Source organism: Artemia franciscana, chromosome 13 (genome assembly GCF_032884065.1).
Source record: "Artemia franciscana chromosome 13, ASM3288406v1, whole genome shotgun sequence".
Lineage (NCBI taxonomy): Eukaryota > Metazoa > Arthropoda > Branchiopoda > Anostraca > Artemiidae > Artemia > Artemia franciscana.
This window is the reverse complement of record NC_088875.1, coordinates 33,749,740-33,774,085: the sequence shown is the minus strand read 5'-3', so window position 1 is coordinate 33,774,085 and position 24,346 is coordinate 33,749,740. Positions and strand designations below refer to the sequence as shown.

The 24,346-nt window shown below is 36.2% G+C and overlaps 1 protein-coding gene across 2 annotated transcripts in view; it reads right to left on the bottom strand.

The window, feature by feature from the left end:
- Window positions 1-5,857: 5,857 nt before the first annotated feature.
- Window positions 5,858-24,346, bottom strand: part of LOC136034837 (serine/threonine-protein kinase STK11-like) — a 33,207-nt gene continuing 14,718 nt past the window's right edge. For both annotated transcript variants that reach the window (XM_065716292.1, XM_065716293.1), the window contains exons 6-8: window positions 21,259-21,444; window positions 11,234-11,409; window positions 5,858-6,054 (exon numbers count right to left, since the gene is read on the bottom strand). In XM_065716292.1, the coding sequence (XP_065572364.1) occupies window positions 5,981-6,054; window positions 11,234-11,409; window positions 21,259-21,444 (436 nt within the window). In that variant the 3' untranslated portion in view covers window positions 5,858-5,980. The remainder of the gene's footprint in view (window positions 6,055-11,233; window positions 11,410-21,258; window positions 21,445-24,346) is intronic.

Genomic DNA, 24,346 nt, shown 5'->3' with positions numbered 1-24,346 from the left:
GTTTTTTTTTATGAAAAAAAAGTGTTTTTTTTAATGATGTAAGGATTGTGTAAATCACTGTAACACTTCTCAATTTCTTTCCCTGAAATCGAAGAAATTGGTTCTGATTTTTAGTAGATAGCCTTCTCATTTGAACTAGTTTCTCAGAGACCTAGATTTTGATAGCACATATACTTTGAAAACATATGTTAATTTGAAGAAACAAAGTGGCCTAGAATTTATTCAGACATAATCTGGATATGCCTTACAGTTGAAACGAAATGAAAATCAAAATATGAGGCTTAAGAAGATAGTTTGTCATAAATTTGTAATAACAATAGAAGTAAGGGAAACCAAAAAACAAGTATCAAGGAAAAGGACATATATATATATATATATATATATATATATATATATATATATATATATATATATATATATATATATATATATATATATATATATATATATATATATATATATATATTTTATATATATAGATATATATATATCTATATATATAAAAATAAGTTGTCTGTCTGTGTGTCTGTCTGTCAGGTGACGTCATGTTTCTGTGTCGACTGACGTCATGAAGTTAGTTGTCGTCATTTTTGCTATGACGGTGACGTCATTAACGGTATTTAAGACATTTGTTCACGGAAAAATGTTTCATTGTAAAATGACTGAAGAACCTACAATGGCAACAGCCGAGGAAGCTGCTCAAAGAGTTTATGCCAAAAAACTTGCTGCTGATAGAGAAAGTAAGAAAAGAAAGCGTTCCGAGGAATCACAAGAACAGCAAGAAAACAGGCTTGCAGCTGATAGAGAAAGTAAGAAAAGAAAGCGTGCCGGGGAATCACAAGAACAGCAAGAAAACAGGCTTGCCGCTAAAGAACGCAAAACCGCGCAGTTAGATGGAAATCCACCTGGACAGCAAGAGTCAAAACATATCAAAACTGAAAATGATAGCGATGATGATTGGGTTTGGGATTTTGACTTGGATAAGGTCATCAATGCCTACCAGATTTAAGTTAAAAAAACAAAGGTTCGTCGATATGTACTTCATAGTGACGCTGAAAAATAAAGAAGAAAAAGAAAACTGAAAAAAGAAAAAAGGTAAAAAACTAAAAAAAAACTAAAAAGAAAAAACACTCAAAGAGAAATTACAGACCGGGACACAAATGACGACCGAGACAGAGGGAATATAAGTGACGACTGGGAACCTCAAAGAGAAATTACAGACTGGGACACCCGGACACAAATCACGACCGGGACACAGGGAATATAAATGACGACCGGGACACAGGGACACAACTACAACGGGGACGCCGGGGGCACAGGCGGGATATATAAATGACGACCGGGACACAGGGATTGTTCGAATAGAAATTACAGACCGGGACACAAATGACAACCGGGACACAGGGAATATAAATGACGACCGGGACACTCAAAGAGAAATTACAAACTGGGACACCGGGACACAAATGACGACCGTGAAACAGGGAATATAAATGACGACCAGGACACAGGGACACATTAGAATAATGAAGTATAGATCTGAATACGGATTGTTTTTCCCATGGACAATTATATGTTGCATGTTCAAGAGTCAGTAAACCTGACAATCTATTTATATGCACAGACAATGGGACAGCGAAGAATGTTGTATATTCGCATGTTTTACGTAGTTAAAAACATATATTTATATCTATCTCTATTCACAGATGGGACACAGGGACACAACTACAATGGCGCGTAACGACTTACGCGCGCGGGGGGGCTTGGGGGGCGCGAAGCGCCCCACCAACTAGGTGTTGGGGTGGCGCGAAGCGCCACCCCAACAGCTAGTATATATATATATATATATATATATATATATATGTAAAAATAAGTTGTCTGTGTGTGTGTGTGTCGAGTGACGTCATGTTTGTGTGTCGACTGACGTCATGTTTGTCGACTGACGAAATGAAGAACCGGGACATCGGGACACAAATGACGACCGGGACATAGGGAATATAAATGACGACCGGGTCACTCAAAGAGAAAGCGACCGGGACACAAGAATGTTCGATTAGCAATCACCATCAACAAAACACTGGGACACAAATGACGACCGGGACACAGGGAATATAAATGACGACCAGGACATAAGTAAAAAAAAAATTAAAAAACTAAAAAAAGGTAAAAACTACAGAAAAAAACTAAAAAGAAAAAAGAAACTAAAAACTAATAAAAAAACTAAAAAATAAAAAAAAGGAAAAAAAACTGAAAAATAAAGGAGAAAAACAAAACTAAAAAAAAATAAAAATAAAAAAAACTAAAAAGAAAAAAGAAAAAAAACTAAAAAAAAGTAAACTAAAAACTAAAAAGAAAAAAAAGGGGGAAAAACACAAAATTTATTTCATCATATACCAATTCAAAAACCAATGTATATACAGACCGGGACACAGGGAATATAAATGACGACCGGGACACAGGGACACAACTACAAAGGGGACGCCGGGGGGACAGGGGGATATATAAATGACGACGGGGACACAGGGAATGTACGATTAGCAATCACCATCAACAAAGCTCAAGGGCAATCATTAGAATCATGAGGTATAACTAAAAAAACTAAAAAAAAAGGTAAAAAACTAAAAAAAATCGAATGTATATACAGACCGGGACACAAGGAATATAAATGACGACCGGGACACTTAAAGAGAAATTACAGACAGGGACACCGGGACACAAATGACGACCGGGACACAGGGAATATAAATTACGACCGGGACACAACTATAACGGGGACGCCGGGGGCACAGGGGGATATATAAATGACGACAGTGACACAGGGAATGGTCGATTAGCAATCACCATCAACAAAGCTCAAGGGCAATCATTAGAATCATGAGGTATAGATCTGAATACGGATTGTTTTCCCATGGACAGTTATATTTTGCATGTTCAAGAGTCGGTAAACCTGACAATCTATTTATATGCACAGACAATGGGACAGCGAATAATGTTGTATATTCGCAAGTTTTACGTAGTTAAAAACACACACACACACATATATATATATATATATATATATATATATATATATATATATATATATATATATATATATATATATATATATATATATATATATATATATATATATCTATCTATCTATATTCACAGGTGGGACACAGGGACACAACTACAATGGCACGTAACTAATATGGCGCGTAACGACTTACGCGCGCGGGGGGGGGGGGGCACGAAGCGCCCCCACCAACTAGGTGTTGGGGTGGCGGTTTAATGAAAACTAGGGGATACTCTTCAAACATGAAATACTTATGGATTTTGTACATGTTTCGTTTTTTTCAATTTCTGAAATTCATTTTCTTCATTAAAGAAACTGATGAACCAAGAAAGAGACGTTAATTTGTATGTAGGCCTATTTCCTTCAGAAAACCAAAGAAATGAAAATTTTGAAAAATAATTAATACTTTAAAGTCAGGTTAGTATTGAAGAAATCAAAACTTGTCTTTAATTTTGTTGCAACAGATAATCTTTCAGCTTAATATGTTTACAAATGTTTGAAGATTTGTTAACTTTGAAACCGTAAGAAGAAACGTAAAATCTGAACAATTAATAAAGAAATAAATTATGACAACAATTGAATAAACGAAAATGATGTGTTTTTTGGACAAACATCCTAAATTCCTAATAAAATGAATAATCTCTTATGGAGTGAGTGTAACTGAAATTCGTGTTGATGATAATTGTACACAGTCAACTTTTTAAGAGCAAGGGGAGCCAGAATGAAGCCTAAAGGACAATGTCATCCAGCTTGTATAAATGGAATGATCTTTTACTTGTCAACAAAGAAACAGTTTACCAACTACCTCCTATAAAAACGGAAAAAAACACTTATGAGGGAGGCTGATCTTGTGTAACTTTACTAATTACTAATAGTAGATTGTTGTGCAGTAAGACTTGTAAATTTATCAGTTGATATCTTGCCAGTCTTGGTTATTAGCTAATTTCCTGTTCCACTATAAGGGGGAGGGTTGCACTTTTGATTAGGCCTCCGCATGAACCTTATGGCTCGTCTATTAAGAGAGAAGCAGCTGTTCCTCCCCCTTTGATTTCGAAATTTTTTTCTGTATATGTATTGAAAAGAAGAATTACCCTCCCCAAGATCTCTGAAATTACATTTCCTCCTATATGTTCGTAAATTGACGCTCTTGGATCCTCCCTGCTGATTGGTCATAGTTAGCAATAGCAGTCAATGAGCTTTTGCCTATTATTATCAAAGGCGCTGATAGCCCCCTGCTGATTCGATAGCCAGTACCTTGCAGTCACTGCTACATTAAGCTCTGCAAGCAGTTGTGAACATTTGCCTACAAATTAGTATTAAATATAAAAACGTTTGCATTCACTTTGATTGGAAAGATTATGCTTGTTTGGTATTCCTTTATTCCAAAGTACCTTAGTTAAAATTAAGCAGCGCTTGAATTAGCATCTCTGTCGAAATGATATGGAATTTTTCGCTTTATTTGATTCTATGTCGGTACCAAGGTTGTTACATTTTGAAAATGTTGACATCATGTCAACTTTTTGTTGTCTTGTGACGATACACAAGACAACTTTTTGTGTTCTGGGTACAATAATATTAAGTTTATAAAAAGTTTATAAAACGTTTATTTAAGTTTATAAAAAGTTCATAAATAATGTTAAGTATATAAAAAAATAGTAAACTTAAAAAAATAGTTTTTAAAGTGGAATAAAAAGTAGAAGGTTGGATACAAGACGGTGGAATTTTGATGTCGTATCACTGCGAAATTATCAGAAGTGAATATACTGATAAAATTTGGAGGCAGTTGAGAACGGTTTGCAAAGAAGAAGTTTGCTCTAATAACAAGATCATTAAGGACTTTTGCACCATTATCGAATATCGATTACTATGCAGGGATACTCTGTCCCCAAGAAACTAGGGGGTAACCCAGGTAAGTTCTTCATTGTGGGTCTTACGCCAAATTTGTTACTGCGTCCCAAATCTACAATAATATACGCATATTTGGTACTTATCTTATAGCCTCAAGAAGTGAAGTTAGGTTAATCTTAATGAAACATACCAAAGTAAAATGAAAATAAAATACTTTAGTAACAAAATTATGGAAACTACAAGAGAGAATTGTAGAAATCAGGCTCCCAAGAACGCATTATACTAAATGGTTTCTAACCTAACCAAAATAACAACTAATCTATTTAATTAAAATATAACTACATTGTTTCTCTCACGCTAAGCTGCTTATCACCCAGTACATACTGAAATACAGAAAGAAACCGGTTCTACATTGACCAACAACTTGAGTGTGGTGGGTACAAGAGATAAGTACCGCATATTTTAGTAAGCAGCAAATAATGATAATTTCTGCAATATAACAAAATAGTTCAAGGAACCTCCAATAGAAGTGTTTCAAAAGCTGATCCTAAAAAGGCAATTTGAAGAAATCTATCGAATGCTATCGATATCGAAGAACGCTATTCAACCCTTTTTTGGGAGATTTAGGCAATATTTCAGAAACCCCATATTTGGCTTATTTTCAGGAAACCATTTTTGCACATATTTTGCGAAATTTGAAACATACAATTTTCTCAAACAGCTCCCTGCCATGGGATTATTCAGTCGTATGTTTACAAAATAATTCTTAAATTTTATCTTGCTGAAAAACGAAGAAGAAAAAAATGGCTAATTATCACGCCGCATATTCGCAGCAGAAATTGTCGAAATTTATTATCCTAAAAAATAGCCCGGCCATTGATTGGCCACCACCTACACTAGTCCTATCAAGAACTCTTCTTGAGACTGGCTAAGAAAAACTAAATAAACAAAAACGAATAAACGAGTTTAATGTTTGGAATAAAAGACGCAGTTTGAGTAAAATAACAATAAGCGACTTTTGAAATACGGCACACACAAGCTGGAAGAGTTTCTTCTCGAAATTGTCTTTACCATTCATACAACACTACATCCAATGAAAGACTTTCGACCCCGAAAATGTTGCTTTCTTTCTTCCTCTTCTAAATTTTCTGTAATGAAATTATTTTGATAAAAATATATACATGGGCAGAATCAGAATGTTTATTGATGAAGGAGAGAGTGGGGGATTGGAGGTTGCCAAAGAAAATTTGGCGGACGCAATAAAAGCTTTGAAAATACTTTCCTTAGCCCCAACTGTCATATTTCCCACAACATTTAAACAATATCAACAATATCTTTGCTATATACTTGCCTTTAGTCCTTCAAGAAGAAGAGGGGGAGGGAAAATGCCCAGTGCGTTCTATATCGGATGGCCACAAACACATCTTGAAACTAGTTGAAACCATCGTCAAAAGACTTCCCGTAAAAGTCGTGTTCCACATCAAGAGATGAATTGCAATTTGACAATCACTCCGTATAGATGTAAAACCTAGCTATGAAGGTATACAAATATTCATGACAATGTCATAAACATAATTACTTTAAAATTAATCTACAAAGCCTTTAGTTTCACTGATGAATTATTTGTCTTTCTTCGTTCGAAGCACCGTTTTCGTGTGGTTTTATAAAAATTTTCAAATTAATAGACGCATGTGGAAACACTCAAAACCGATAGATACCATTGGAAGACCGATAATTTTTTCCCCTAGAAACGACCGGTTTTGGGGCTGGGAATTTTTTCTAGTTGCCAAATGATATCCAATTGGTTTTTCGTATGTCATCGAGCAAAAATGAGTAAGTATTTTTGCAAGCGGAAAGCATGTTAACTGTTAAGTACGCAAAAGTGCACGCAAAAGTTCGAGATTTGGCGGTTCTTGTCGAGAACCCTCAATTTTTATCCAATTCAAGTAATGCTTTGTATAAAACCAGCAAGAAAAGAGGAGATGCTTGGCAAGAAATACTCTTGGCTTAGAGACTTGCCGCGTACAAATGCACGTTGGGTGCTTTTTAGGAAAAATAAAGTACCTATCGTTTGACACTTTTCTCCTCGTATCGATTGTTTTTTTTTTTATTATTTGATCCCCACAAGAATGATATCACGGAGAAAAACTACGTACGAAAATATTTTTCAAATAGATAGCACAAATTTTTAAATCCTATATAATAATTCACTATGTTTGTAAACTCATCCAGAAATAAATCATGGTTATTTTAATATATAGCAATACATCAAATATAAAATCATTAAAATAAGCCCGGCTATTTCAGACTGTAGAACATTAAACTCCCAATCCTAGGGTAAAGGCTGGGCATGGTTAATTTAAATATTGAGAACATATTGATTTTTTTTTTTAGCAAAAGTTGCCTTTTTGCAGAAAAATCGATATCAGAGGAACATACGCGAGCAGATAATTCGATAAATTTTGGCATGAGTTTGATTTAATTTTTTTATTTGAACTTTATTTTTGAAAATCTGGAAAACTTTTGATAATTTGAGGAAAAAACAGTTTCTTATCTCCTAGATTGGTCTGTATATGGTGGAGTTTATATAAACACTCTATATAATCAATAAATTTTAGTATATTATAGTTTTTTTTAATTTAGAATTTCATACTGGTATTTCGTGCATATTTTTGTAAACGATAATGATAATAATACGCTTATTTCGTACAGAGAATATTTGTTCTCACTTTTCCAACAAAAACAGAAAAAAAGAGAAAATTTGCTAATATGGCTAATATTAGCCATATAGCTTTTGTGGCCATCACTAATCTACAAAACAAAAACAAACAATAATAGATTAAAAATAATATTTATGAAAGAAAAAAAGTTACAAGAAAAACAAGAGCTAAGAGCTCATGTGGCACTTGTGACGAGGCAAGAAGAGCTGAGAGCCAAGAGCTCATATGGTATGAGCTCTAACAAAATTCTAAGAATCAATAGATTGATCTAAAAGGAAAATCAGAGGGTTAATGCCGGTCAGGATTTAAAATAAGAGCTTTGAGTCACGATGTCCTTCTAAATATCAAAATTCATTAAGATCCGATCACCCATTCGTAAGTTATAAATACCTCATTTTTTCTAATTTTTCCTCTCCCTTTAGCCCCCCAGATGGTCGACTCTGGGAACACGTCAATTTGTGCAGCTCCCTGACACACCTACCAATTTTCATCGTCCTAGCACGTCCAGAAGCACCAAACTCTCCAAATCACTGAACCCCTCCCTCCAACTCCCCCAAAGAGAGCGAATCCAGTACGGTTACGTCAATCATGTATCAAGGACACTTGCTTATTCTATCCACCAAGCTTCATCCCGATTCCTCCACTCCAAGCGTTTTCCAAGATTTCTCCCTCCAATTCCCCCCAATGTCAACAAATCTGGTCGGGATTTGAAATAAGAGCTCTGAGACACGAATTCCTTCTAAATAAAAAAATTCATTGAAATCCGGTCACCCGTTCTTAAGCTAAAAATACCACAATTTTTCTAATTTTTCCAAATTAAGACCCCCCCCCAACTCCTCCAAAGAGAACGATCTGTTCCAATTATATCAATCACGTATCTAGAACTTATGCTTATTCTTTCCATCAAGTTTCATCCCGATCTCTCCACTCTAAGCAGGATCTGGTTGGACTTTAAAATTAGAGCTGTAAAGCACAAGATCCTTTTAAATATCAAATTTCATTAAGATCTGGTCACCCATTCGTAAGTTACAAATGCCTCATTTTCCGAATTACCCCCCCCCCCCCCCCAACTCCACCAAAGAGAGCAGATCCGGCCCAGTTATGTCAGTCACATATCTTAGACAGATTTTTATTCTTCCCATCCAGTTTCATCCTGATATCTCCCCTTTAAGTATTTTCAAGATTTCCTTCCCCCAACTGCCCCCCCCAATGGCGCTGGATCCGGTTGAGATTTAAAATAAAGAGATCTGAGGTACGACGTCTTTCTAAATATGAAGTTTCATGAAGGTCCGATCACTCCTTCGTAAGTTAAAAATACGGCATTTTTTCTAACTTTTCAGAATTACCCCCCCCCCCAATAGAGCGGATCCATTCCAATTATGTCAATCACGTATCTAAGACTTCTGCTTATTTTCACCACCAATTTTCATCACGATCCCTCCAATCTAAGGGTTTTCCATGATTTTAGGCCCCCCGAACTCCCCCCAATGTCACCGGATCCGGTCGGGATTTAAATTAAGAGCTTTGAGACACAATATCCTTCTAAATATCAAATTTCATTGAGATCCGACCACCCATTCGTAAGTTAAAAATACCTCATTTTTTCCAATTTTTCAGAATTAACCCCCCCCCCCCCAACTGCCCAAAAAAGAGCGGACCCGTTCCGGTTATGTGAATCATGTATCTAGGACTTGTGCTTATTTTTCCCAACAAGTCTTATCCCGATCCCTCCACGTCAAGTGTTTTCCAAGATTTTAGGTTTCCCCCTCCCGACTCCCCCTCCCCAATGTCACCAGATCTCTGAGACACGATATCCTTCCAAACATCAAATTTCATTAAGATCTGATCAACCGTTCGTAAGTTAAAAATACTTCATTTTTTCTATTTTTTCCGAATTAACCGGCCCCCACTCCCCCCAGATGGTCAAATCGGGAAAACGACTATTTGTAATTTAATCTGGTCCGGTCCCTGATACGCCTGCCAAATTTCATAGTCCTAGCTTACCTGGAAGTACCTAAAGTAGCAAAACTGGGACAGACAGAATTTGCGATTGCTATATGTCACTTGGTTAATACCAAGTGCCATAAAATTCACCACCTGGAACCCTGCTTCAAACAAAAAGGAGAATAAATCATACACACACAAAAACAGTGGTTTTCTACCAACCAACGAAAAGTGGGCTTATCAGTCGCTTGGTTAATGCTATTTGGAAGGGAGGAATATATAAGGAAGAACTATGGGAGGGAGTAATATGTATGGGAGAAAGGGCGAATAAAAAATGCAGAACTTGTAGAACTCCAAACAAGTTTGATTATTCTCAAACACCAATCATATTTCTAAGTGTATTTTTATGCTGAACATAAAACTTTAAAGAGAATTTAACAAATTTTAAATTTTAATTATTTATATTATAAAAATTTGATTATTAAAAGTTGATTATTCTCAAACACCAATCAAATTTCTAAGTGTATTTTTATGCTGAACATAAAACGTTAAAGAGAATTTTACATAATTTTAAAAGACCGGAAACGGATGAAATTTCAATTCTATGATAATTCTTTCTTACTGAATCCCGATTACCACAAATTGTAAGGACACAAAATAGCACATTTTAAAGAGCAAATAACAACTTTAGAGGTATCCGAAAAGTAGATGACCACACCAAACAACAACAAATCAAATAAGGGCGAATAGAGCTAAAATACATTGATTTAAATATATTAAATAATATTTCAGAGATGCTACATATTATGAAATTCAGGGGGAATGGCTTACCACTTGGGGTAAGAAGGAAGTGTTTAGGGAGAAGACAAGGACAGGGTTTCCTTACTATAGCCCGATATGTGGAAGTACAGATGAGAGTTTTGTCATGTGATTTATGAGTGTGAAGAATTGAGTGAGTTGTGAAATGAAGTGCGTGGAGACTGTAGGTTCGATGAAAGATGGCAGGTGAATGTAATGAGTGCTGGATTTTCTGCATGTATTAACAATTTAGTAAGATGTCTCAGGCTGGCAATAGAACACAGAAGTAGTAGATTTCTGTGATTTGCGTTTTTCTTTATTCATTTATTGTCAATTATTCAGAAGTGAACTTTCTTTTTTCTGTGTTTTTTTTTTTACCATGGTTCTAGGGTTTTTAGCGCAATAAAAGTTATTATTATCATTATATGTGTTATCAGGAAATGAATTTAATGTTTTATTAGGGTCTCGTTGTGTCTGAATACTGCCAATGAAGCACACTAATGAATGAAATGCTAAGTAAAGGTCATTAGCCTATGATGCCAACGATAGCGGTCAATTTACCCATCAAAGTCACGAAAGAGGGCCCGCCCCTGCCCTTCAACATAAGAAGCAAAAATCGAACAAAACAAGGAAAAAAGAGAGAAAATTAGGTTTCCAAGAACTTTTTTTTTAGAAAGTGAATGACAACGATGAATACAAAACAATAATGACTTCCTCTTTCCTTTTTTTCTCACACTGGAGAACAAAACTACTTCGTCGCTGTACACATATTCTAGAACTTATCTCATTATATTCATTCTAGATTTCTTTCTATTTTCGAGCTTAATCTTGTTCAAAAAGTTTTTCATCCGCACGCTATGCTTACCTTGCATTTCATGATGGGCAAATAGATGGTCAGAATGAGAGCTTTCAGAGCCATCTTCATGAACACGGTGCAGTTCTTCTAAATAAGGAATTACAGTCATATTGTGGTCCTTGTCATCACAAAAAGGTGGTATACAAACGGGCAGAGAGTCATCTGAGTGTTTTTTTTCAAACCACCTTAAAAATATAAACTTTTGCTACAATTAATTAGTAAGATAATTTGCTGTCAATAAGACAAGTTAAACCAGCTTCCATCTTACATAATTTGGGTACGACTTCAGAAGCTAAATCCGATGAGATTTGTAATCTCAATCGTAGAACTATTCTTATAAAAATATGAACGGCGACATTAAAATTTACGTAAATTGGTTAAACACATATGTGCCACTTTTAAAGAATATGGAACTTATTTTACACTTTCTCAAGCAAAATTTTATTTGTGAACAGAGCCCATTTGTATCATCCGCATGGGAAGTCTCAAGTAAAAACTCTAACTCATTTGTAAGAAGGAAAAGCATAATTTTTTTTAAAATTCAATCTGATATTTTTTTCAATAAGTAGGCCTACACTGCACACCGCGAAATAATACGCTTATAAGCGAAACTCACCACCATATCATAGAAGGCCCTTGGAAATATTTTTTATTAATTATTAATATTCTCATTTTATTATTTTTATCTTTTTAGAGGAAATTTTTTATGACATATTTATAAACAAGAGCTAAGGGCTCATATGGCACTTCAATTATTAATGAAAAAAATTCAAATTATTAATGTTCTAATTTTATTATTTTTATCTTTTTAGAGGAAATATTTTTACGAAATATTTGGAAACAAGAGCTAAGAGCTCATATGGCACTTGTGACGAGGTCGGAAGAGCCAAGAACTCATGTGGTATGAGCTCTAGCAAAATTCTAAGAATCAATAGACTGCTTTAAAAGGAAAATCAGAGGCTTAATGCCGGTTGGTATTTAAAATCAGAGCTCTGAGTCACGGGGTCCTTCTAAATATCAAAATTCTTTAAGATCAGATCACCCATTCGTAAGAAACCTCGTTTTTCACGTTTTCCAAGAATTCTGGTTTCCCCCTCCAACTCCCATCAATGTCACCGGATCTAGTTGGGACTTAAAATGAGAGCTCTAAAGCGCAAGATCCCTCTAGATATCAAATTTCATTAAGATCCGATCACTCCTTCGTAAGTTGAAAATGCCTCATTTTTTCTAATTTTTCGGAATTAACCCTCTCCCCCCAACTCCCCAAAGAGAGCGGATCCGTTCTGGTTATGTCAATCACGTATCTAGGACTTATAATTAATTTTTCCCATCATTCCAAGTTTCGTTCCGATCCCCCCACTCTAAGTGTTTTCCAAGATTTTAGCCCCCCTCCCCAACTCCCCCCAATGTTACCAGATCCGGTCTGGATTTAAAATAAGAGCTCTGAGAGACGATATCCTTCTAAACATCAAATTTCATTAAGATCTGATCACTCCTTCGTAAGTTAAAAATACCTCATTTTTTAATTTTTCAGAATTAACCCTCCTCCCCCCAACTCCCCCGAAGAGAGCGGATCCGTTCCGGTTATGTCAATCACGTATCTAGGACTTATGATTATTTTTACCATCAAGTTTCATCCTGATCCCTCCACTCTAAGCGTTTCCAAGATTTTAGCCCCCCCCCCCAGAAACTCTCCCCAATGTCATCGGATCCGGTCGGGATTTAAAATAAGAGCTCTGAGACACGATAAGCTTCCAAACATCAAATTTCATTAAGATCCGATCACTCCTTCGTAAGTTAAAAATACCTAATTTTTTCTAATTTTTCAGGATTAACCCTCCCCCGAAGAGAGTGGATCCGTTCCGGTTATGTCAATCACGTATCTAGGACTTCTGCTTATTTTTCTCACCAAGTTTCATCCCGATCCCTCCACTCTAGGCGTTTGCTAAGATTTTAGGTTCCCTCCGCCTCAATTCCCCCCAATGTCACCGGGTCCAGTCGGGATTTAAAATAAGAGCTTTGAGACATGATATCCTTCCAAACTTCAAATTTCATTAAGATCCGATCACTCCTTCGTAAGTTAAAAATACTTCATTTTTTCTAATTTTTCAGAATTAAAAAAACTCCAAACAGAGCAGATTCGTTCCGGTTATGTCAATCACGTATCTAGGACTTATTTTTCCCACCAAGTTTCATCCCGATCCCTCCACTCTAATCGTTTTCCAAGATTTTAGGTTCCCCCTTCTAACTCCCTCCAATGTCACCGGATCTGGCCAGAATTTAAAATATAAGCTCTGAGACACAATATCCTTCCAAAATCAAAGTTCATTAAGATCCCATCACCCGTTCGTAAGTTAAAAATACTTCATTTTTTCTGTTTTTCCGAATTAATCGGCCCCCCACTCCCCCCCAGATGGTCAAATCGAGAAAACGACTATTTGTAATTTAATCTGGTCTGGTCCCTGATACGCCTGCCAAATTCATCGTCCTAGCTTTTTTCTGAATGTGCCTAAAGTAGTAAACCAGGAAAGACCGACAGACAGACAAACCGACAGAATTTCCGATCGCTATATGTCACTTGGTTAATACCAAGTGCCATAAAAATATTAATATATAAAATATTTTATTTTTAGGAAATATATTTTTTTTATTAGTGAATATGTTTTTATTAGACTTTTCGAGGCTTCAAACCTATTTACACTACGAGGTTACCACCAGCTTACATATTTGTGTCTTACTTTTTCTTTTTATTGCAACTTAGACCATAAGTGTCGCTCTGTGAAGAAGAGTGGCGTAAAGCGGCAGTTTATTGAATTTCGATATTTTTTATTCTCTCAGTTGAGCGAGCTTTCTCCTTATTTTCTATGACCTTGTTCCTGGACATATGCCCCTGATCCTCCCCTCTCTCCTATGAAAGTATAACCAACCATATAGAATTAATGTTCCATTTCACATTGAGAATTCTTCCGCAATATGAGGGGGCCACTGCCATCTTAAGCACACGTTCTCCGAGTTTTGTCGAACTAAATTGCTTGTAGCAAAGAAAGGCTAGGAAGAGGTAATCCGCCCCCAACTATTTCGGCCTAAAGGACTGCTCACGACAGTTTTGGTCTAAAATACCATATTTGAGACGCAATGAGCCCCCTACCTTAAACCGCGTTAATTACCACTTAAAACTTGAAGTACAGTTCGGACATTTGAGCTTCTCCCAATATTTTTTTTTTCAATTCAGCTACTACGAGCCGTGGTTTACTCTTTATTAGATAGTAGCTAGTGCAGCAGCTAAGAGTATCTGCATTATGCAATACCCCGGGAACATAAAAATATAGCATGTACATTCTCTTAAATTTAACTGCGTTGGCAAGGAAATCAGTATTAAAAGTGTCAAATAAACAGCAACTTCTTAAAATTAAATGTTTTCGTCTGGTGTAATTGAAAAATTAATTGCAAGAAGCAGACAATTAGAATTTCATTACAATTATCCTCTATCTCATTAAATCGATAACAGGTGAATTACAAATTAAGGGAAAACCCCACTTATTCACTTAATTCAGCGTATCTTCGTCACGACTTTTCGCACACAACAATCGGCTAAACTAATTACTGTTGTATACGAATATTTCTTTGTCCATAGACAAAGCAAATGCTACTGCGATTGACTCCTCCTATAAGAAACCTGAAACATTGAAGGAACTTATGCTTACCATTAGAAAAGTAAGTCTACGAATGGTAAGAAATGGCACTTCATATCCGGTGAGATTCTGAATTACAATTTAATGTGAATTTTTATTCTTTCAGTTCCAAGTTCGTATTGGACTTCTCAACTTGCCTTGTGGTTCAATTGTTTTCTTTTTATTATTATTTAATCATATAATTTCATGGTCGCAGAAAAACTAACATGAAACACATTTAAGAAATAATCAGAAACGGCCAGAATAAACGCTTGCGAACAGATTGAACTACAGAAATGCGGCTAAAAATTTCGGAAAAATTGCACGGGTCAACAGTCAACTGGTGTCTGTCATATATTTATATTGAATAAATTTCTGTTATTTTCCCACATAATCTACTCTTTCGGTTTTTTTTTTACATAAATGTTCGTTTATTTTAGCTTAGTAATGGTAATGTTCCCAAAAATAATTTCTCTGTTTTGAACGGTCATAAGACTTTCTTTTTTAAAGGGCAGAACTCTATTCAGAGTTGAACAATCAAAAAGTATCCTAAGATTATTTATACTTATACTAAAGATGGCTGAGACGGTTCCGTGTACATGCTCGATATGCTCGATTATGTATATAGTCTCAAGCTATAATACCCGATCATGTATATAATATCGAGCTTGATGAACGCAATATCGAGCAAAATGTTAAAATTTATATCATAATTGATTGTAATCGAACAATATATACCGAAACCTACTTTTCGAATGAAATCTCGGGCCTCAGTGAAGTGTTGGGATACAAATTTGTTGCTCTTTTTTTGCGAAGTCCGTATCTCTGTGTGTGTGTGTTTTTTTTTAGTTATTGCCTTATTTTTCCTTTTCTCTATTTAATATACTATTTACTCCTTTCTTGCTTTATTTTGCAATGTACGTATCTATGTTTTTTTTTTTATATTATTTTTCTTATATTTCCATTTCTCCCTTTCCATATTATTCATTATTTTCTTTACTCTTTTACTTGTAATTATATTCCCGTTCCAGAGCAAAAAATAAAGTTCGTGCCTTCGCCTTATGAGTTTGCTGTCATTAAAGTATCTACGTCACCTGTGTTCACTCAACTACAGCGTGGTCTTTATTCATCACCCATATTGGTAAGTACTAATGTATGATATTGAGTTTTCATCGAAGACTGACGCTAAACTCACGAAGAAAAAATTAGGTGAATATGGAGGTCATAGAGTAAATTTTAATGAAATTTTTAATAACCCAATAGGAAAAATACCGAATATGAATTTTGATGAAAATTTAGATAATTGTTGATCGTGAAGGAGTTTGGGTTTTGGGATGTTGGGGCTCGGCGGGAGGATGTACTCCGGGTTGTGCATTTCAACCCTCAAGGGCTGAATTTTGCCTTGGATGATATACAGCTTATAAGTAGGAATTCTCGCCCTTGAATTATTAGCCTATCTGAAGCTTTTTCAAATGAGAAGAACCAGCTACTTATGGATATACCTGGTTGTAAATCAATGTTTATAAATAGAAAGATGGCAGAAAAAGGGGGGTAGGATTTTATGCATCGTGTAATCTAGCAGCTGTAAGAAGAGATGATCTGTCTACAAACGTTGAACGGGTAAATCTGTTCATAGAATTGGCTACTAGCTCCAAAGAAGTGATAACAATTGGTAAAATATATAGATCTCCAAAGTGATCAACGAAAAAATCTATGGAAATATTAGAGAATGTTCTTGGGAAAGTATTGTCTGAAAAGTCAGAAATAATTTTAATGGGTGATTTTAACATTGACATGATGGATACGTTTTCGAGTCAGGCTTGTGATATACTGGCACTAGTAATCTCTGAACCCTCAAGGGCTGAATTCTGCCCTGGATGATATACAGCTATATATAGGTAGGAATTCTCGCCCTGGGATTATTGGCCTATGTGGAGCTTTTTCAAACGAGAAGAACCAGCTACTTATGGATATACCTGGTTGTAAATCAATGTTTATAAATAGAAAGATGGCAGAAAAAGGGGGGTAGGATTTTATGCATCGTGTAATCTAGCAGCTGTAAGAAGAGATGATCTGTCTACAAACGTTGAACGGGTAAATCTGTTCATAGAATTGACTACTAGCTCCAAAAAAGTGATAACAATTGGTAAAATATATAGATCTCCAAAGTGATCAACGAAAAAATTTATGGAAATATTAGAGAATGTTCTTGGGAAAGTATTGTCTGAAAAGTCAGAAATAATTTTAATGGGTGATTTTAACATTGACATGATGGATACGTTTTCGAGTCAGGCTTGTGATATACTGGCACTAGTAATCTCTTCCGGGTTAACTCCCTGTATAAATATCCCTACACGAAAATTGACAATTATTGACAATGTGTTCTCATCCTATACATTCTGTAAGGAATGAAGTGCTACTATCAGATACATCAGATCTCAGCTATCCCACCGAATATCCCCTGATAATAAACCAAGATTCTGATATACACCAGCAAACATCAAAAAGCTCAAAGATGATTTATACACTACGTCATGGGAGTTCGCAATACCTGAGAGGGTGAGCTTAGAAAATTATAATAAGGTATTTTACAATTAAACAGTAAATGAGAAATTTTTACAACATTGTCGGACACCCTAACTAAATCTTTCTAAAAGATCAGCACCCATAGCCCCATGGACTAAAGCTGGAATATTGAAGTCAATAAAGAGGAAACAGAACCTTTGGAAGGAGTATAGGAGTAGACCGAGCGAAGCTAAACTAGAGGCTTTTAAACTATACCGCAACATGCTTAAAACGCTGATTCAAAAAGCTAAAATTACACCCTGGATCATTTTATTTCCAGAACTATTCGAATTTCAAAAATGTTTGTTTCTTGCTAAAATTGTCTAATTTTGGACACTCTTGCTGGTTAATTGTAAATTCAGGATATAAATTCTACACCCACAAGGGAACACGACAATATAGACTTATCCAACCGTAGTACCTTAAGGCAAATTTTTCAGCTTATCCGATATGCCAGATGAGTACCAAATATGCCCTGGGCAGTTGGCAAGTTTTTATGCAAAAGCTCACTTTGTTCGCCTGAAATTCCACTTGCATTGGCCTTAGGCCTTCCGTTAGTGAAACTATTCGCATCAAAAGGCTAAGATATACAATAGTCAGCCAGTACCGAACTTTCAAAGCAACTTGAAATTCCAGATTTATATTTAAGAAAAAAACACTGTTGCAATGCGTCGAATGCGGGGATTGATTTCCTTAACTTGAATGTCTAATTATCTTCAATAAAAAAACCATTGAATTATTATTAAGGTTGGAATAAGGCATAAATTTGAGATTTTAAGCCCCCTTTTAGGTCAGTAGAGGTTGAACTTCAAGAGGTCGAAAAATATTATAATCATCCTTAGGAAAAATGACCGTAAAGGTTTTCGTTGATTACGTGTCGAAGTAACCACACTTAGTTCTTGATCTGTAATGAAACTGGTTTTTTCCCGAAGGTTTGCGGATTGCAGCAAAAACATTAAGAAAACTTGGGATGTAATTAAGGAAGTTACGCAACCATCGGCAAGTCATCGAAAGCTCCCTAAATCTCTTAATATTCAAAATCGGTTTTTGTCGGATGAAGAACAAGTGCTATATCAGATGACAAAATTTTTTGCTGAGATCGGGAAAACAAAAGCGTTAGGTGTAGTTCCTTCTTCTAGTTCAGGATCTTGGAAGCAGTTTCTCGGTCTCTCCTGCACGGAATATTCCCTCAGCGTCTCAAGGTGGCACGAGTGATAGCACTATTTAAAAAAGGTGAACGGGGGGATCCAAGGAATTATAGGCCTATATCTCTTTTGTTTGTTTTTTCTAAATTATTTGAAAAGTCTATGGTAAAGCGTCTGCTGAGTTTCCTGGACGCGAAGAAATTTTTTCACCGGCACCAGTTTGGCTTTCGGGAGAAGTGCTCAATAGAACATGCATGTAATATGCTTCTTCATTTTATAAGACAGTCTCTAGACTCCGGCCTTATCCCTGCGACAATATTCCTTGATGTGAAGAAAGCTTTTGACAGCCTTACACACGATATCCTTCTTGGTAAGCTGTCGATCATAGTGTTCGTGGAGAAGCTATGTCCTGGTTTTCTTCATTCCTAACTGGCCGATCCATTGCAGTAGAAGCTTCTGATGAGCCTGTTCCGGTTGAATACGGAGTGCCACAAGTTTCTGTCTTAGGCCATCCTTTTTCCTTATTTATGTCAACCATCTCTACCGACTATTTGGCAACCCAAAATCTAATTTCTGTTGTCAATTGCGCCAGAAAGGAGATGCTGAGGTTGGAGCATTGGCTACGCCTGGTCGGCATGAAGAACTCTTTGCATTCGCCGACGACAACACCCTGGGGGCTACAACACCTGATGAATCATCCTTTATCCTCAAGCTACAACTGATGACAGAGAACAGATATCAATTATTTGATGCAAATGTATAAGCTTCAAATGTAAAAAAAATCGTTTCTTCTTATATTCCCGCATAGGCAAAAGCTGCCCTACTATGACAGTTTCAAACATTGACAGGATTGAGTGTCCTCAACATTCAATCCTAAGAATAAAAAAAAATGCATTTTAGCTCGGGTAGGACGGTTGTGTCATTATTTCCCCCGGGCGCTAGCAAGGTTCTCGACCATCGTCGAAAGCTGTTTAAGGGCTCTTTTATAGTTATAGAATCGGTTTTATTTGCACAATCTCTCGTAGTCATAAAACTAAATGGCGCTTGTGCTTACAAAAAAAGAGAATTAAATCAAACGACAAATCAGAAGACGAATAGGATTAAATCAACAATTGTCACAAAGAAAGGGATGAATGAGTTGGAAAAACGATTTGGACGTGAAGGAGGTGCTTCTAATCTGTCAATGTTCTTCGACCTAGTACTTCGATGTTTCACTAAAACTGGTGGTAGTATCAATCTGTTTATCACTTCTGAGAAGATATTGGCCAAATTCAAGGATCAAACTGAGACGACGCTCTTGAAGAGAGGGAATTTGTAAAGTGGATAATTCTAACTTATATTCGGTAAAAGCATCGCACAATATTACTTTGACTGCCCTTTTTTGTATTGACTCAAGCTGGTCACTTAGGTAAATAGTGTTATTGACTTGTGGGCCCCATACGGGACATGCATACTCTAAAATTGGTCGGATGTAAGTGAGATAGGCTATCCTTAGTTGTGCCACTGAGAAACCAAATCGACGCATTAGTATAAGTGTCCGCATCACACTATTTCCCTTTTTGATAATTGTATTGACATGAAGGCTGAAAGAGCAGTCGATGTTAAACTTGACACCAAGCACTACTGCCAAAGATTCACTAGGATAAGGAGGAGGAGGGCACACAAAGTCTGTCTTCAGGAGATTAAAGCGAAGGATTTTAGTCGTTCCTTTGTTGATTTGGAGGCTGTTCGCAGTACATCCATCTTTAAAGTTGTTGATTATTTTGTTACAGAATTGGGGAACAGCCTCAGACTTCACAATAATGTTCAGTAGGACTGACAAGTCGTCTACATACTTAAATCTTTCTTCATAGCCGGAAAGGATGAAATTTTACACTGCCTAAAACACTAGACTAGCGAGCTTAGTACCTTATGGGGCTCTGCATGTAAGCTCGACCCATTCGGAGTCGGTATCTCCTGGGAAAAGAACTTTTGAAAGTTAATTCTTACATCTATGTGCTTAAAAAATCCTTTCAAAGGCACAACGAATTTTATGAAAAGAAATTATAAAAAGAAAACACCCCCTCTTATAAAAATCACAAAATCAACTAAAAATGTAATTTCAAGCAGTTACTAAAAAAAAATTCTATCATGCTATTCTAAAAAAAAACAAAAAAAAAAACCCAAATGCTGCCCTGGGAGACAAGAGTTTTCCATGACTTGTCTTAATTTCTAATGATTCCTAAATTTCAGCAGATACTACCAAATAATGCAACAGTAAGATTAATAAAAAAAGAAACCAAAAAACGAATATTTCGATCTGCGGAGTGTGAAAATCTTTATAGTGAACTGACTGGGTTGTTTGGTAGTTCCTGTTCTGATATATATGCTCGTTGGCAGCTTTTTAGGTTGGTTGTAGCCGAATGCGAATAAAGTAATGCAACTTGGTTTCAAATAAGTGAGGTTCCACAGTCTCCCCTTGGAGAGCCTCCATTCCGGAGTCCAAAACGCAGCATACGGAACGGAGAATACTACACGATTGAATTCATATATACGTAGGCATTAAGGGAAGAATTCAGCAGCAACACCCTCTATGCCCAATTAAAAAAAAATATATATATTGGCACGTTTCAATACCCTATTAGACTATTTAAATAGCTGCAATTTTTTTTACCTGGTATTCCTTACATCTCGTATCGAAAATCTGTTATCTGGGTCTTTTTGAAGCATACCAACAAGAAGTTCCTCGAGAGAGGAATCTACGACATCTGGAACTGTAAATATCCCCTTAGCAATATTCTCAAAGAGTTTAAATACGTTTGCTCCTTCAAATGGATATTTACCTGTTGTCAGGTTGAATCTGAAAAGAAGAAACACAAATTACGGTAGGTTCTTAAGCAAACGTCTTAAGGTGCATTCACAACGAGATTTCACTAATACTGGGAATTATCTAGCGTTAATTTGAGTCAATCAGAAATTTCCATTAATTTTTTTTACCAGTCAGAAAATTCTATGAAAAATCTGATTGGATAAAACCAGAACTAGCTAAATCTCGCTATGGTAAAATTTCTCTGTGAACAGGCCTTTAGTGTGTCAATCTCATTGAGAGGTATAAATTAATCCCCCAGTTAGAAAGTGACCTAAAAGACAAATTCAAAGATCAGTGCAGTTCAAATGGGATTTTATGGGATTCAAATGGGGTTGACGCTAACAAGACCGAAGTCACACGCTTAAATCCTCTGAAAAGAGACGTTGATTACCCTGGCCCCTTGTATCCTACCATTTGGACTGTAGTTGTTCTTGGTGTGACATTCAGTGACAATTGTGCATTTAGTCCGCACGTTACGAACCTTGCAAGAAAGGTTAACTACGAGCTGTGATCCATAACCCCATTTGCGTCGATGGGAGTTTTCTCTAAAGCAATTACTGCTCGTGTACACATCTTACGAAAACCCTCTGCTTGAATGTGCATGCCCAGTTTGGGGATCAGAAGTGTATAATACCGACTACCTCAAAAATAAAACTGAAACAGCGCAAAAAATGGTCTTGAAATCATCCTAGGAACCAAATATGTCACTTACGAATCTGCCCTTGCAGCTCAACGAATCCCAGTCCTTGAAGAATGCAGGTAACATCTAATGTACACCCTTCCCTACTACCCCCGCCGCTGCAGTCAATAAAAACGCACGCCACAAGAACAAGCTTGAACCAGTCCACTGAAGGACGAATCATTTCAATAATTCATTCGTTCCTCTATTTTTTACTAGTTAAGTGATAAATCGTACTTATTGTCTATTATGTAGTAAAAGGTAGCGTAAATTAGTTACACCCTTAGCCGTAACTACGATACTTTTTTTTTACTAAACGAATCTTGAATCGACTATTACAATAGTTGGACTTGAAAAGATGACAAAAGATGACTTGAAAGATGACTGAAAGTAAAGCACGGGACCATGGGATTAATTGATGATGAATTCAAAATAAGGCTAAATTATAAGAATAGCGACACTGGTATATATTTAAACCTAGCGTCTATTTTTGATAGAAGATTTTTTCAAATAGAAAACAACAAACGGAAGTCGCTATATTAGGTATGACTGGTTTGTCTAATTGAATGCTAAATTCTCTGGTTTTTCTAAAGGAAAAACATTAATTAACGCCCATCAAAAATGAAATTCGAATAAGAACTGTGATCTTCTTCTTCTTGTTGTCTGGATTAGCATGGAGACGCTTTCGCATTATCTCATCACCGGAATCAAATTCTGAGCCCTGTTGTGTGCTGCTGCAGCTGAGTCCGAATTCTGGGTACCGTATTATCAAGCTGAGATCAAACCTACTGCACCTCTAGGGGACATCAGAACTGTGATACCCACCGTGACTTAGATTGAATGTATGAGATTGATCCTTAACCTTAGAAGCTAACTGACCAGTGTGTCACCAGTTATCCATCATTCAATTGTAAACCCTATGAAGATAAAAGAGGTTTCTGTTAATTTTATAGATTCTAAGAAGACAGTTTCTGTTGAGTTTCTTGATGAACAGGTCTTGGCAGAGCTATTATTGGCCTCATGATACAAATACAACTGGATATTCGTTAGTTGTTCAGCTCCCTACTTCTAACATCGGTGTCAAGAATGTTTGCTTAAGTGTATAGAAGTAATATAGTATTGATATTCTTGGATTTTTTGGCACATACATTGGACATTTGAATCAAAGTTGTCATTACATTATCATAGGCGTAAAGCCGAATATTGGTCGGTTGTCATAGTTTTTGCTTTTAACATCAAAATATAAAAAATTAATCAGCGGCACACGGAAAGCTTAGCTAAAAAGGGGAATACTGTGAAAACACTGAGAACAAAAACGAAAAAAATGATAACGAAAAAAATTAAATAAACGAGATAGATTGAATTTTAAGATTATTCTAAGAATTAGGGGTGAACAGAGGCAACCAAAAACATGAAAACCTAAACAAAAAACGAAGAAGCCTTCCAAGAGGCAAAAGAAAACGAAATAGGCGCGTAAACAACGATTTATTTTCGCACAGAGGGAATCGACATTACAGCGAAAACAAAAAGAGCAATGTGAAATGATTGGAAGAAGGGTATGTTCTTAATATATGTTTTAAGGAGGATCGCGATTTTCCGTGAAGAGGGCATATTCTTCTTAGATTTTCAGATGCTTTGCATACACGGAAAGATTCAAGACCCCCCCCCCCCCTACCCCAGTCACATACCTTATGCATAGGTACACAGTTAAATAGAAATGCTGCGAATATCATCGACAGAATGGTACCTTCACTACTGGTGGATCCAGGGGAGCTGAGGGAACCTGACAACCCCCCCCCAAGATTTTTTAGGCGCCCTGATTCATTGTTTTCTTCTGTTTCTCTCTCTCTTTTTAAATAGATTTTTCAATTTGGTCAAGTATTAGTGCCCTTGTCACATTGCCGCCCCTCAAAGATTTTTATTATTAGCACCCTTGTCACATTGCCCCCTCCACAAGATTTTCCTCTAGATCTGCCCCTTGATATCACATGAAGGTTTCTACCATAGACATACACCCTGGATGCGACCACATTTCGGAAGCTCTTTTCAATTAAGAAAGATTTAAATATGCTAAAGGATTCCTACACTTTTCTTGAGCAGAACTAAGCTTGGAGGTCTCATGAATTTTACAAAATGAGCGAACAGAAATTAAATAAGAAAAATCCAAGCCAATTCCATCTATTGGTATGATACTGAAAAAACACACGTTGGCTA